We start from the raw sequence: 14,175 nt of genomic DNA, 5'->3' as shown, positions 1-14,175 counted from the left end.
GTGTCTCCATGCCCCATCTGCCTGCAGACAGGGGAGGAGTCGTCCATCCCTCAGGCTGATCTCCCCGCCCAGCCCTGCTTAACCACCCCAGGAAATATCTGAGCCAAAACAAGACCGAGGACCTCAACACGGGCTGGGTACCAGCATCCGAGGCAGGACACGCAGCTCCAAGTGACAGGGATGAAGCACTGCCCAGGGGGACGCCCAGGGCAGCTGTGAGAAACTCATCGCTGCTTAGGTAATTAAATTAATTTCACAGCTACTCACTTTTCTCCCCCAGCTCCCCACCCCAGACTAAAATTAGCCAGACAGTACATATGAGTCAGCCTGCAAGAGGTTAAGACCAAACGGCTGTGAAAATGCCAGCCCCTCCTGCAAAGGTGGGGGCTGAAGCGAGGCAGGAGCCAGGGACTCGGGGAGGGGGGACAGCTCACGCGGGAGCGCGTGTGCAAGCATACGTGTGCCACAGCGAGGTGTGTGACCATGGGCACGTGTTCGAGTCGTTTGGTTCAATATGGGAAAAAAGAAAGAAAAAAAAACTGGGAAGTTTCAGGCAGGGTTTTTTTAGGTTGAAAAAATCAGACCTTGCCTCCTAGTGTTTTCTTGGAAGAGGCTCTGGACATGGGAAGATGGTGGGAGAATAGAGAGGCCTTGAGTCATCGGGGGGTGGGCAGTCATTCAGGAATCCCGAATCTGAGCAGGGCTGTGCTCCAGTCAGAAATCCCCAGCACTGCGACTGCATCGGGCTGTTTTAAAGCCTCCTCGGAGGTGGCAGCCGGGCCCTGAGCTCCTGCGCTGCCAGAGCATCCCCCGGTCCCAGGAGCAACTGAGCAGAGCCCAGTGGGGCAGGGATCCTCGTGGAGCATGTGGCTGGGTGCAGAGGGTGTTAAGCCAAAGATTTGTTAAGCCAAAACACCTGTCCCTGCTCAGGACTGCAGATTCAACCCCCCAAAAACCATCATGCTATCCAAGAGGAAGAAGGACAAAAGCAGGGCAACAGACTGGCGGGGGCCCCTCAGCCCAGCCAGTGCGGGGTCACCAGACATCCTTTAATGGACTCAAGAAGCCATCGCTGAAAAATCAGCTCTGGAAACAGAACATTTTCTTCAAGCAAACACTTTCTCCAACATTACACAACGTTCGGGTTTGGGTTATGTGCATTTTGTGGAACTCCAGGGGAGAAACACTGACAGGTCCCGGGGCTGTGGGAAGTGTTGCAAACTCACCGAGAAGAGACATCGTCTCCCCAAAACCCATCTTGAACACATAGTTCCCCATCCCGGCCCTGAGGGCCCAAAGTTTCATTAAAGAAGAAAGCAAAACCACACAACAACTGTTAGATAGCAGGCGGCACTTCAGGGAATTGCAGCCGCTCCCGAAGCCTCCATCCCCCCGGAAGATGTGACACCCCGGAGCCTGCAGTGCCCCCACCATCGGCAGAGCCGCCCCCCAGCTACCGTCCCAGCTCAGCCCAGTCCTCGGATGGGAGAGGTGGGGGAAATTTGGGCAGCCTCCCGGCTGGCGGATGATACACACCAGCTGCCAGCGCTGTGCCGCTGCCCAGCTGGCTGAGCCGGCAGCACGCTGGTGGCCTCTGCGCCTGGTGACCTTTTGTGCTGCACTTCGGTTTACTTTTGCTCCCAATGGCAGCAGCAAAGCCAGAAGGGAAGGGCAGGAGCCTAAAACCAGGGCTGCTGCTCCCAGCCCCCCACCAGGCTCGTCCGAAGCTGGCCATGACGTGCCAGCATCCCCAGCGTGCCGCCAGTGAGGATGCCGTGCACTGACAAACAGCTCTCAGCCCCCATAGACAATCGCCACCCAATGTGACAGACCTCCGGCTCCAATTTAGACACTGGGGGAGCCAACCATGACATGAGGCATGACGTTCCCTTCCTCGAAAGGGAGCGGTACCGGCAAGACTCAGGCTCCTACATCCCTGGGGGCCAGTGCAAGGGAGGGCTGCTGGTGCAGACAGCCGGAGCCTGCTCTGAGCAACGGTCCCAACAGTGGGGATGAGCAGGGAAGAGAAAGACAGAGAAAGAAAAGCCTTTCTTACCTTCTTCAGAGCCACCGCCCGCCTCCCCTTCTAGCTCTGAGACAGAGGGGCAGGGGAGCGATGGGAGCAGGGAGAGGAGGAAGAAGGGAGGTGCGAGACAGAAAGAAAGAGAAATCCAAGTTAAGCAGCTTTGCCTTAGTCAGACAGGGGCACACAGAGTGCAAAGGAGAGCCCCACACCTCCCCGACACTGCACCTCAAACTGAACTCCTGGCTTCGGGCACCCCCAGGGCCCACCTGGGCATCCCAGAGATGATGTCCAAACCCCAAGAGGCTGGTTTCAGGTGGGGAAGAGGGAACAGAGGGGAGCCACTACAAAGGGCTGCTCCGGGAAACCCAGCAAGCACCAAAAAAAGCATCAGCTCGCCCTTGGGGGCAAAGCGAGAAGGGTCTCACTGGGTGGGCTCAGCCAAGCCGTGCCCCCCAGGCTCAGCCAGGTTTTGGGGGGGTTACACTCAGCTCTGAGATGGCCCAGGAAGGGTCCCCAGGTGCTGGGGAGCAGTGAGGTCTGGCTTGGCAGGCTGCTCTGGGACATGTCCCCACGAGAGCAGGGCCTTTGCACCCAGAGACCATTCTCCGGGATGGAGTGGGCTCTGGATACTGTTCCGGCTGACAGGCTCAGCTCCCAGAGAGCAAACCCTCTCCGGCTGTGCTGGGGAGAAGGGATGGAGCGGGTGAGGGAGGGAGGAGTATGAGGCTGGGGAGGAGGCAGGACCCTCAGGGCAGCACCAACATCCTCCACCCTCACACAGTCCCAGAGTCCCCACGGGAGGTGACAAGGACCCCAGGGCTACCTGGCCCCAAAAGGGAGGCAGAAGTGCCTTCTCCAGCCAGAGGACCCTTCCAGGGGTATCCTCACAGATGCCCCCCTCCCAAAAACCACCTGTAGCCCACGTGCCTGCACTCACCTCCCACTGGATGCAGCAGGATCTCGGCTGGGTTGTGGGGTTTCAGCCCTAGCGCTGAGAGTGGGGTCTTGGCCAGGCCAGGGGGAGAACGCACTGTCGGCACGGAGGATACAAGAGCATTAGTGGAGGGGTGGGAGGCAAAGCTTCAGAAAGGCCCCATGACCCATCCCACCCACCAGCTGCAATCAGGGGCTGCCAGGAAGAGCCCTTGTGTGAAGTAGCACCCCGTGGAAGAGCACCAATCCCCCTCTCCATCTGGGGATGCACACAGGGCGGGAGGTGGCCGGGAAGAAGCAGTCTGCCCCATTGCGGGGCTGGCAGGATGGAGAAAGGGGGCAATTCCTACCAGGGCAGGCCCAGACCCCATCTCCCAGCAGCATCCCCACGAGGGAATGGTCCCACCATAGGCACGAAGCCTCTTTCTTTGCCCATGTGCAAGCAGCTGCCCCCCCCAACCCCACAGTCACAAACCTTAACCCCCCTCTGCCAATCTGTCTGTCTGAGCTGGGACCGGGCTGTCCCGGAGCAGCTCATCACCCCCACAAAAGGGGCAGCAGGACTGCCAGAAAAACCCCCACCCGCCAGACCAGCTCGACAGGTGGGTGAGGATGTTCACACAGGGCATGTTCCCTGAGGGGTGGCAATGCAAACATGAGGTCTGTACCCCTGTGCCCATACGTACATACCAGGAGGAGCTGCGTATGTATGTATGACTATGGTATGGATGCACCAGCAGTGCGGGGCGGCAGGGTTTCACGGGGCTGGGCGGACCACCCTGAGCCAACCGTGCCTCCTCTCCCCTCCTCCCTCCCGGGTTTGACCCATCTCCCTGATGCTGCATCTCCCCGGGGGAGACCTCCAGGTCTCATCTCCAGCAAAAGGGACCGGAGGGCACATCCCTCCATCAGCATTTGAACGTCCCCGACTGGTGGTGCGGGCACAGGGCCCACAGTGAAGCCGGGAGGCGGCGGATGGTGGGTGCTCCGGAGGAAAGCCAGACCCTTGCCCCGAGGCCAAGTCCCCCAGGCAGCCTGAGGCTGGAGCAGCCGAGCAGCCGAGTCCCTGGGAAACTGAGATGGCAGCGCCTTCCCCAGCGGGTGTCCGATTTCCCCAAATCTGGTCTGCTGCAAGCCGCAGTGTCAGCTCACGCCTCTGTTGGCTGACGAGTGGCAGGGTCCTCCTGGGGCCGGGAATTCCCCCGGGACCACTGTCTCCCCATGGAGGGAAATCTCTCCTGCATCTCTCCCCAGGGGGCACTTTGGCGAAGCCTGCAAGCTGCAGCTTCAAACCTCCCAGTCCAGCACTGGCCAAGAAGCACTGCCTCCAGGCCACATCCCCAGCCAGGCTGTTCCCGTCACCTCTGTAAGTGACTCATCTCCCAAAACGAGCCAAGGAGCTGCTGCCCCGGGGCCAAGCTCTCCGGGTCCCCCGAACAACAGGGCCATTTCCGAGCTGCCAAACGCCCCGGGGACGCTCTGAGATAGGGCTCAAACGCCAGTGGATTGCAGGGGAGGAACAGCAACAGCGCAGGAGGAAACAGCCAGCCCCATGGTGGGCTGAGCTATGGGGGGGCAGGCGGCCCCGTTGTGACCAGGACATGGCATCAGAGGGGGCTGCGCCCAGCCCGAGGGGGGGGGATAGGGGGAGGGGCTGCCATCTTTTTGATGGGTATCCCAGTTGAACCGGCTGCTCCGTTGCACTGGTGCAGCCCGAGTCGTGCTGCGCCGACGTGAGGCTGCTCATCGGGGTTAGTCACTTGAGCCAGTCACACAAACCCGGTCCACACAAACCCACCACGACTGCGCAGTCAGGGTTAGTCAGAAAGGAGGCATGCCACACCAGAGGAGAGGAGACAAGCTGCATGCAAAGGGCTGGCATCTCCCAGTCTTTTCACCTTCCTGCCCTGGAAACAGCAAGCGAGAAGTGGCACAGCATGCGAGGGTCTGCCCTGAGCTCCCTCCCGGTCTTCAGTCCCTCCTGCCTCCCCCTGGCTCGCCTGCTACCGCAGCCTTGCTGCCCTTCTTGCCATGCCAGTAGGAAAGATGGGGAGGTACAGCACTGGGATGGGGTGAAAGGATGCTGTCTTTTGGAACCTGCCTCTCTCCTTATCCCACCTTGGGATCCTATCCAAGAAACGCCCCAGTGAGTGGAGCATGGGAAAAAGCCAACAGGAGGGTGCCGAGCATGGGATGCTGATGGCAGTGGGATGCTGATGGCAACATGGAGTGGTGGGATGCGGAGGAGAGAGGAGGATGGAGAGAAGGAGTGATTAACATGGTGGTGGGTGTCTGGAGCCCGGAGCTGTCTGACCCTTGGCAAACTTCTGGCTTGCCGAGAGCCACCCACCAAGCCCCTCCGCCTTCCGGAGCCGCAGCACTTACAGGGGTTGGAGTAAGGGGTTTGTGGCGAGACAGGGAAGGCTGGGGTGGGGGGAGAAATCTCACCGCCGCCAGAGGGTGGGCTGGTGGGGGAGGCACCCTCCATCTCTTCGAAGGCTTCCTTGTAGCTGTGGAGGTGAGGCTGGGGAGAGCAGGAGAAAGGGTCAGTCCCACTCCTATGATGGGCACGACCCTCCAGGACACCACCACAAGCATCATTAACCCCCAACCCTGCAGGATGCCATGGATGCTAAAAGTCCCATACGTCCCTCCAAGCCTTCTCCCTCCCCGGAGGTGGCTGCACCCCACCAGCGAGCACCTCCCCCCAGCACCCTCCCCACCCCGGCACACCTCTTTGGGCCTCCCTCCAGGGTTGGCCGCAATGGTGCTGACCACCTCAGGCGAGAGGACGGTGGGGCTGCGGGGCGAGCTGGGCTCCGGTGAGCTCTTCTCATAGTGGCTGTCGCTAGGGGTCCGCTTGCGGGCAGGGACGGCACTCTCCTCCGGGGGCTTCTCCCGGGACTGCACCCCTGCGGGGCAAGCACAGGGTGGGAGATGGGTGAGGAGGTGCCAGCTAAGATGGGGACCAGCAGGAGGTGCTCCGGGGCTGATCCGAGAGGTCTCCCCAGAGCCGTGTGTTGTGAAGTGGGCTCTGCCCGGCAGAGATGGCAGCTTCAGCACTCACCTGCATCTAACCCCAAGACCAGCACAGTGAGTTTTGAGCTGGAGCAGCTATACCCTACAGCGGTGGTCCCAGGCCAAGCAAAAAAGCAAGGCAGGGTTGTGGCTAGTGGCTGGATCACTGCATTAGCCCTCCCAAGCACCTCGAATTTTGGGCTCAGGGACAGCATCCCCCGGCAGTGGGTGCGAGGGGCAGGAGCATCCTGCGAGCAGGCCAGCGAGCCAGCCCAGCCCCACCAGCCAGGAGAAGGGGACGCTGCCTGCCCCCGCCCCGCAGAGCTGGCGAGGACCAGAACCTCCTGACAGCGTCATGGCGGGAAAGGGATGAATCCCCCAGGACTGGGGTGGCCGCGTTCAGCTGCATCCCTGCTCCCACATCTGCACGCAGCTTCAACCACAGCAGTGGAAAAAGCCCATTTTTGTGAGTCCCCAAGGCAGAGGGAGCACCGGGTCAGGAGGAAGGACCCCAACAGAGGGATGGTGCAGGGAACCCCAACAAACCACTGCTGATCTCCTACCCCTAAAAGGGGAGATCGGCATCTCCTCTCCATCTCCCCCCAAACCTCCTTCCCAGACCCCAGCACCACCAGCCACCAGTGCCCACAGCCTGGGGCAGTGCCAAGGGCCTCCGAGACCCCGCGGGGAAGAAGGGAGAGAGCAAGTCACCGCGGGAGAAGGGGTTTCTCCGGGCTGTCGGGATCTGGTAGATCCCGTTGGCGATCCCCATGTGCTGCGATAAAGCCCAGGAACGGGGCAAAGCCAGCGCAGGGCAGGGTGCTTGGGGGGCTGGGATGAGGGGTGCGACCCCAACTGTCCCAGCACCCAACAGGGCCCAAACACACTCTCCGCCCCATCTCGCCTGATGAAGAGGTTAATTAGGGCTCAGGGACGATGGTGCTGGGTTCGGTGAAGGGGAACCATGCAGAGCATCACGGGCACAGCTCAGAGCCCCGGAGGACTCCTGTTCCTCCCTGGGACCCACACAGCAGCAGGGTAGCCCCTGGTCTCAGCCCCACTAGCAGAGGTGACAGCACTGTCCCCTCCGCCTTTCCCGGAGAGCCGGGGAGTGCTCACACTCCCCTTGGCCCAGCACATTGGGGGAAAAAAAAAAAGATAAAAAGGAAAAAAAAAAAAAAAAAAGCCAGCATCACGCTCCAGGAAATGCACTTTTCAAACACCAACTCCTTTCCCACGGGCTGGCGGAGGAAAACCAGCCATCAGCTGCTTCCCCTTGCTCCCCGGGGCTCCATGCGGGACCCACGCCTCGCGCCCGCTGACCTCCCCTCTTCACTGCTCCGGCACCCGCACCAGCGCTTTCCCGGCCCCGGGGAAAGGGCTGGGAGCGCAGGAGGGAGGGAGGTGGCCTGGGTGCATTTCTAAATAATCAGCCCAGTGAATGGCAACAACAATAAAATCACAGCTCGGGGGGAGAGGCGGCCGGGCTGCAAGGCAGGGGACGCAAGCCAACGGGGCTGGCTCCAGCCGCGGAGGCGGCCTGGAAAATTCCACTAAGAGCGGCTTTGAAACACAACTCCCCGATCCCTTCTGCAGGTGCTCGCCGGCGCGGGGGACAGCCATTAAAAAGGCCTGCGGAGGGGACAGAGAGGGTCTCTGGGAAGCCACCCTGCAGGCGCAGTGGCCATGGGTAGCATCATATAGAGCCACCCTATATCTTTTTCCCTGCTCCTCGCTTTAAGGGAACAAAGCCCTGAATTGTGAGCATAGGAAGAAACAAAATGGGGGAGGAAAAATAAAGCAAACCCTTACATTTTATTTTCACCCCTCCACTTTGTGCACTCTGGAGTGTCCTGCGTGCTGCAAGAGCATCACCAGGAGCATCCCTTGGCCCATCCCAAAGTGAGCTGCAGCGACCAAGCGCTGCAGAAAGGCAGGGACCAGGCTCCTTGAGTCGCGCACGCCTGCCTCACTTTGCATTTTTCATTTGGGAAGCACAAACAGCAGCTCACCAGAGCCCGGCTGTCAGTGCACATCACACAGCTACAGCGTGGGACCCCCCGCTCCATCCTCCGGGCTGCATGTCACCCAGCTGCAGGGTGCTGGATCTGGCCCGTCAGGACACCCAGGAGCTCACCGGGCTTTGGCTGCTCCGCTCCCTAGACATGGAAAGCAGCCGGGGCCGCGGGGAGGGGAGGGAGGAGAGGGGAAAAAAGGGACTCATTGTTCGGGAGCCGAGAGTGGGAAACTTCACGGGCCGCCCAGAGCAAAACCTGGAGGAAACCCAGGCTCTGAGCGTGGCTCCCCCGACCCCCTGGGTGATTTATGGGCTGGAAACTACACTTGAAAAACAAACTCTCCTTTACCCCGCTCACTGTACCCCCTCAGCAGACATACAGCCTCCCTCAGCCATGGTACCACCACCAACCCCCCAAGGATGCCCTGCCCGACTGCGGGAGGATGGGTGCCCATCACAAAGGGGGAACAGCAGCCTGCACCCCGCTCCCCACCCTCGCCCCCACCACCTCTGGCACTGCCACCCCTTCTGCTGCCCATTTAACTCCCTAACCTGGCAGCAACCCTCTCCCAGTAAAGTCCTGCCCTTGGACTAAACACAGCTCAAGGGCTGGGGAAGGGCAGGAGCACAACAGCGGGGGGAGGAGGAAACAGGAGGGATTTAAACCCAGGTGGTTTTGCAGCTGGGGAGCCTGGTTTCTGGGCCAAATCAGGAGGCAGCTGCTTTTTGGGCATAAGATGCTGGAGCTACTGCCAGGCAAGAGCCAGGCAATGCCCCCACAGTGGACAGGAGAGGGCAAAGCAGCATCCCATGGCCCTTGGGATGCGGCACCCAGCAGTTAAAGCCACACAGGGACACACGATGCCCAGGGAAAAGAGAGATGCAAACTCGCTCCCTGCCTGCATGAGGAACAGCAGCAGACATTGCCCTGTACCGCTCTCCGCCAGAGCCCAACTCGTCCCATCCCACCGGGCACAGTGTACTGCTCCCCTCCTCACAGGGCACTTCATTGATGTGGCCGTCCATGTTTCACCCCAAAACGAGCACAGCCGGGGGCCCTCCCTCGCCCAACCCCCAGCTGCAGATGGACCCATGGGAGAAACGCCCAGACTGAGGCAAGTGAGACCCTGCTGGGCCAGGAGCTGGCTGAACCAGGGGTCTGCGGAGCCGCACCCCAGCCCTTGCCTCCCTGAGGGGTGAGCCATGGCCAGGGCAAAGCTCAGAGGGGCTGGAGCAAGGGTCCGGATCCAGCCCAGCAGTGAAACCCCACCAGAGAGCAGTGCCAAGCTTGGATGAGATGCAAAACCAAGCGTGGGCAGGGGAGTCTGTACCCAGGGCCAGGGGCTCCCCCATCACTGGAGAAGGTCAAGGGGGCCCTGAGCATCGCCCTGCTGAGAAAGGGGATCGAGCCTGCATGGGGAGGGTCTCCCGAGCCTCCCTCCATCCCACATCCATGCAACACACGGAGCACTCAGCATGCAGGGATAGGGGAGGAAGGAGGGATGAGGGGGAAGGAGGGAGGAGAGAGAAGGGAAAAGGAAGGAAGCATGAGAAGGAAGGAGGGAGGAGAGGGATGGAAGGAGAAGGATGGATGGGGAAGGATGGAGGACAAGGAAGGAGGGAGGTGGAATGAACGAACCGGAGAAGGAGAAGGACCGTTGCTGGTTCAGAGGAGGACGGGGGACTTTGGTGCTCTTGTTGAGGTCCCTGAGCTTGGCGTTGTACTCTGCCAGCATACCAGGACGGGGGGTGCAAGGAGGGTGGGAGATCACAGGGGACAGACACAGTCCCCCATGGGGAGAGGAAGGGGCAGACAGGAGAAATGTCACGAGATACAATAGGGAGAGAGAGAGAGAAAACAAGAGAAAATATTAGTCAGGCTCCAACAGGTGAGCCTGAAGTCGCTTGGGGTCCAAGGGAGCTCAGACCCCGCTTGGAGCTGCTTTCACATCACCCAAATTGCCTGGCTCCAGGCACCACTTAAACCCACATGGGAAATCAATGGTGGCTCCCAGCCACACGTGGCCTTGTACAACGCCACAAATGCCCCATCAGTGTCCCCTTGGGGACGGCACTGTGCAGGTCCCCTCCATCATTGGATGCCTGGGGCTGGGACAAGAAGGGATGACCCCAGATGCCTCGCAGGGAGATGATGGGGACTGCAGAACAGCAGGACCAGCTCCTTTCTGCAAGAAGGCGCTGGGGATGCCAGCGCTGCCCCATCCCATCTCTTCCCCTCCTTCACCAGCTGGAAGCGGGAATGGGAGTGCTCCCCCACCGGGCATGGAGGAGGTGTGAGATGCTCCTCGTCGCTGCGCTGGGACACACAGGCAATTTATAGCAGCAGAGAATGTAAACAAACCCATCCGTGCCCCGCCGTCCCCATCAGCTGTTCCCTCCCGGCGCTGGCTTTAGGACACCTCGTTCCTGCCGGAGGTCAGGCCACCCGCCCGCACTGTCACCGCCTCGGCACAGACGGCCAGGCTCCAGCGGGGACAGGTGGCCGTGGGCTGGGGACCGTCCCTGGGACACCTCTCCTCAGGAAGCCCAAGCGGCTGCAGGGGGTTGAGAGCGACCCCAGCCCAGCCTTGAGGACCTGACCCCAGGGTTGGGGGGGATGGATGTTTTGGTAGACACCATCAAACATCCGTTACCCACCCACTGCAAATACTGCTCCTCCTCTCCTGGGGCTCTTCTCTTTTCCACCCCATTTTTTTCCCTCCATACTTGCAGGGGGAGATCTGCTCCTTATAATATTCAGTCCAGACATACAGCGTGGTTTGGACATCCCTATGTTCTTGGGTTTGTTTAAACCCTCTGCACAAGCCCTGGGTCCCTCTGTGGATCCAGCCTGGATCACTGAAGTCGGGTTCAGATGGATGCAAACTGCCCCCAACACCTCTGCGTCCCTCCACATCCCCCTTCCCATCTGCTGGCACCCCTCCTGCCCCCCGCCCCGGTGTTGCAGTGACTCAGCCCCCGCACCTAGGAGGTTGGTGCTGTTGGATTTTTCCAGCCAAGCCTTTCCCCCCTCTCTCTAATGCCAGGCGAGTTTCTGGACTGAGCGCAGAGCTGGAAGGGACGGAGCTGCCAAGCCCCAGCATCACGAGCTGGCCCCCAGCCTGGCTGCAGCTCCGAACCCTTCCCAAATGTGGCTCCGCAATTCAACAACTGCAGCCAAAGCAGCGGGGAGGGAGGGCACTGAGCTGCCGCAGGGCCACGGCACCTCCTTCCCAGGGGGCTTGGACCCTCTTCATCCCCAAAGCCCCTGAGCCAGAGCCGCAGGAGGGCAGGGAGTCAGAGGACGCAGTTTCCCCTCTGCAACACAGAGCAAACACCTTCATCCAGCCACGGCACCAATGCTCAGCGCTGCACCCAGCCAAGCATTGCACCAAACCTCCCTGGCAGGGCTGGGAAATGCCTTCCCAGACCTTGACCACCGCCCCAAGGCCAGTTCCAGCTTCAAACCACCCAGGGCCAAGCTGGCTGGGCCACCAGGACGGAAAGGCTGCTGCCAGCCTGCACCCTGGCCCCCCTGCTCTGGCAGCACCCTGGCTGCCCAGGGAGGTAGTCCGAGCACCAAGCCTAGCACGCTGCGGGGAAAGCAGGGGCTGAAATCAGGAAGGAGCCCAGCTACATTAAACACAAGGCAAGTGCTGTGCTGTGACCTTACACCAGAGCACGCTCCAGGCAGGGAGAACTTCATGTCCAAGGCAGAGTCCAGGCAGGACACCCTCAGCCAGAGCTGAAAACATCTTCCCAAACTGGGCCATATTCTCCCCGAAAGGGAGAAATCCCCCTGGGACCCAGTGAGTGGCCCTGCCACAGGGGACAGACCAGCCCCATACCCCAAAGGGGTGAGGATGGCGAGGCCCAACCCCCTCGGCCACCCCTTCTCCCTACCTCTGGGCGATGCTGCTGCGGTCGGCAAGCTGCAAGGGGGGGTCTCGACAAAGGAGAGCAGCACAGGCTGCCCCCCTACCCGGCGTGCCCCCACGGCGGGTGGCTCAGTCCCAAGCCCAGATCCGGCACGGATGAGGAGTCGCCGCATCTCCCATCCCCAGCTCCACCATGCATGCCACCCCCGCGGGCTCCGGCTTCTCGGGACACGCAGTCCCCCCTGACCCCCCCAAGGAATCAAAGCATCCTACCTGCCACCCTGTGGGCCACCAGGCCCTCCAGATTCAAGGGCTCTTCTGCCGACCTTGACAGGTCTTCGTAGCTCTCCGGTCCCTTGGGGGGCATCTGGGTTTGTGGTGGGACAGTGGGGGAAGGCGGAGAGGACACAAGGAGCTGCTGAGACCCGACTGGGCTGTAGGAGGTGCTGAGCGGGAGGATGCCCATCGGTGCTCCGGCTGGGGCATGGCTGTAGCTCCTTGGCTCTGGCACCGGTGCCGGCTGGTAGCTGTAGGGCAAATAGGTTTCCCGATACTCGTGCACCCCATAGTCCGGCTCCCCGGGAGAATAGGCTTTACCCCCAGGCTCGGAGACCACGGGGCTCACGGAGGTGCCAAAGGACCTCGGCTGGACCACTTGTGGAGCTGGCCGGGTGTAGAGACCGGCAATGGGCTGGGCCGAGAGGGAGGAGAGCAAGGGTCCTGCTGGCTTGTCCTGGCGGAAGGCGGCAGGGACGCTCTGCGATTTGTGCACGGCAGGCGCAAGGTCCAGCATGAGGACGTCGAGCGCTTCAATGGACTGCTCAATCTCCCGGCGGGAGGGCGCCCGGGGGAATTCGGGCATGCTGTGGCTGTGCGGGGGCACCGGCTGCAGCGGGCTGGGCTGGGGGCTGCAGCTGGAGACGCTGGGGCTGTGGCTCTCCACGCCACCCTCCTGCAGCCGGGAAGGCGGCCGGCTCCCTCCTTGCTGCTGCCAGGAATTCAAGCCCCTCTGTACAGCCTCCCGGCTGCTGGCAGGTGGAGTCGCTGGGGCTGTGGCTCTCCACGCCACCCTCCTGCAGCCGGGAAGGCGGCCGGCTCCCTCCTTGCTGCTGCCAGGAATTCAAGCCCCTCTGTACAGCCTCCCGGCTGCTGGTGCTGCGAGCCGGGGCCTGGGGCAGCGCTGGGGTCGCATCGTACTTGGCCGTGTCCACCGCTGGGAAGGACCGGGAGCGGTAGGCGCCAGGGGGGTCGTAGCCGTATAGGTAGGGCTGGGAGCCGGGCAGCGGCTGGGGCTGGAGCCAGCCTGGGGCGTGGGAGCCTGGCGGGCGCTGCGGGTAGCCGGCCAGGTTGTCCTGAGTGGATGCTGAGGGCTGCAAGGGAGGCAGCGGGTCACGGAGGTGGTGGCCCATCAGGGTGTTCTGGTTGTTGTAAGGGTAGCCGCCGTTGGAGAGCGGCTCACCGTCGTACAGCCCCTCCTTCAGCAGCTTCTCGGCCCTGTTGCAGCTCGAGGGGCCATTGGGCAGGGAGGAGAGGCTGCCCACCCGGGGCGCCTCCTGGTAGCCGGCCTCACTGGCAGTGGTGGTGCCATCCAAGGAGGAGAGCGTGCCCAGGCTGCCCACGCTGTGCCCATCCTGGTTGGGCAGCTCGTCGTCCAAGATATCCGTCTCCCGCTCGGCCACCAGTGCCGCAGCGTTCCCGTTGACGTGCACCTGAGCCGGCACCACGTGGATGGCAGGCAGGCGTGCCGGCACGGGGCCGGGCGCGTGGTTGTGCATGGGCGGCGCGCTTTCTAAGCCGAAGCCGACAAGGAGACGATCCAGCTCCCGCTTCTCCTCAGGGCTCAGCACTGCCTGGCTGCCGGGTGCCCCGGGCACCCCCGGCTCATCGGTCCGGTCAGTCTTGGTGGAGGCGGTGGAGTTGCCCGAGTCGCTGCTCACCGAGAGCGTGTGCTCGACGTGGTTGGGCGTTGCCGAGAGCGGGAGGCGGGTGGCGTTGACGGCGCCGGTGCTGCCGTGGAGGGAGTCTTTCTTCTTCACTTTAGCGTAGAGGCTCCCGTCCAGGGGCCCTTGCGTGTGCCCAACCTCTGCAAGGGGAGAAACGAACACGAGACCCCAGATCAATTGCTGGCTCTCTGCACAGAGCTAATGGGTCCCATTAGCCGGTGGTTTCGATCTCTTCCGTGCCGCCGGAACGCTTAATGACCAGCATCGCCGTCTCCTCGGCACCCTCCGCAATCCCACGGGCGCCACCATGCAGAGACACCGGAGCCAGACCCTCCCCAGCCCCGTGCCCCCGCGGCCCCC

The 14,175-nt window shown here is 61.9% G+C and overlaps 1 protein-coding gene across 10 annotated transcripts in view; it reads right to left on the bottom strand.

Annotated features, from left to right (window-relative positions):
* The window catches only part of TNS1 (tensin 1), a 64,476-nt gene that overhangs the window by 12,176 nt on the left and 38,125 nt on the right, over nucleotides 1-14,175 (bottom strand). For 4 of the 10 annotated variants that reach the window (XM_009274960.2, XM_009274959.2, XM_019470939.1 and 1 more), the window contains 7 exons: nucleotides 13,012-13,955; nucleotides 12,146-12,890; nucleotides 9,634-9,720; nucleotides 5,693-5,871; nucleotides 5,345-5,483; nucleotides 2,964-3,056; nucleotides 2,057-2,092 (listed from right to left, as the gene is read on the bottom strand). In XM_009274960.2, the coding sequence (XP_009273235.1) occupies nucleotides 2,057-2,092; nucleotides 2,964-3,056; nucleotides 5,345-5,483; nucleotides 5,693-5,871; nucleotides 9,634-9,720; nucleotides 12,146-12,890; nucleotides 13,012-13,955 (2,223 nt within the window). The remainder of the gene's footprint in view (nucleotides 1-2,056; nucleotides 2,093-2,963; nucleotides 3,057-5,344; nucleotides 5,484-5,692; nucleotides 5,872-9,633; nucleotides 9,721-12,145; nucleotides 12,891-13,011; nucleotides 13,956-14,175) is intronic. The other 6 variants (XM_009274953.1, XM_009274952.1, XM_009274956.1 and 3 more) reach the window with 6 other exon arrangements.

This window comes from Aptenodytes forsteri, unplaced genomic scaffold (assembly GCF_000699145.1).
Source record: "Aptenodytes forsteri isolate BGI_AS27 unplaced genomic scaffold, ASM69914v1 Scaffold255, whole genome shotgun sequence".
Classification (NCBI taxonomy): Eukaryota; Metazoa; Chordata; class Aves; order Sphenisciformes; family Spheniscidae; genus Aptenodytes; species Aptenodytes forsteri.
Note: the sequence above shows the minus strand (reverse complement) of the source record. Positions and strands in the feature narration are given on the sequence as shown.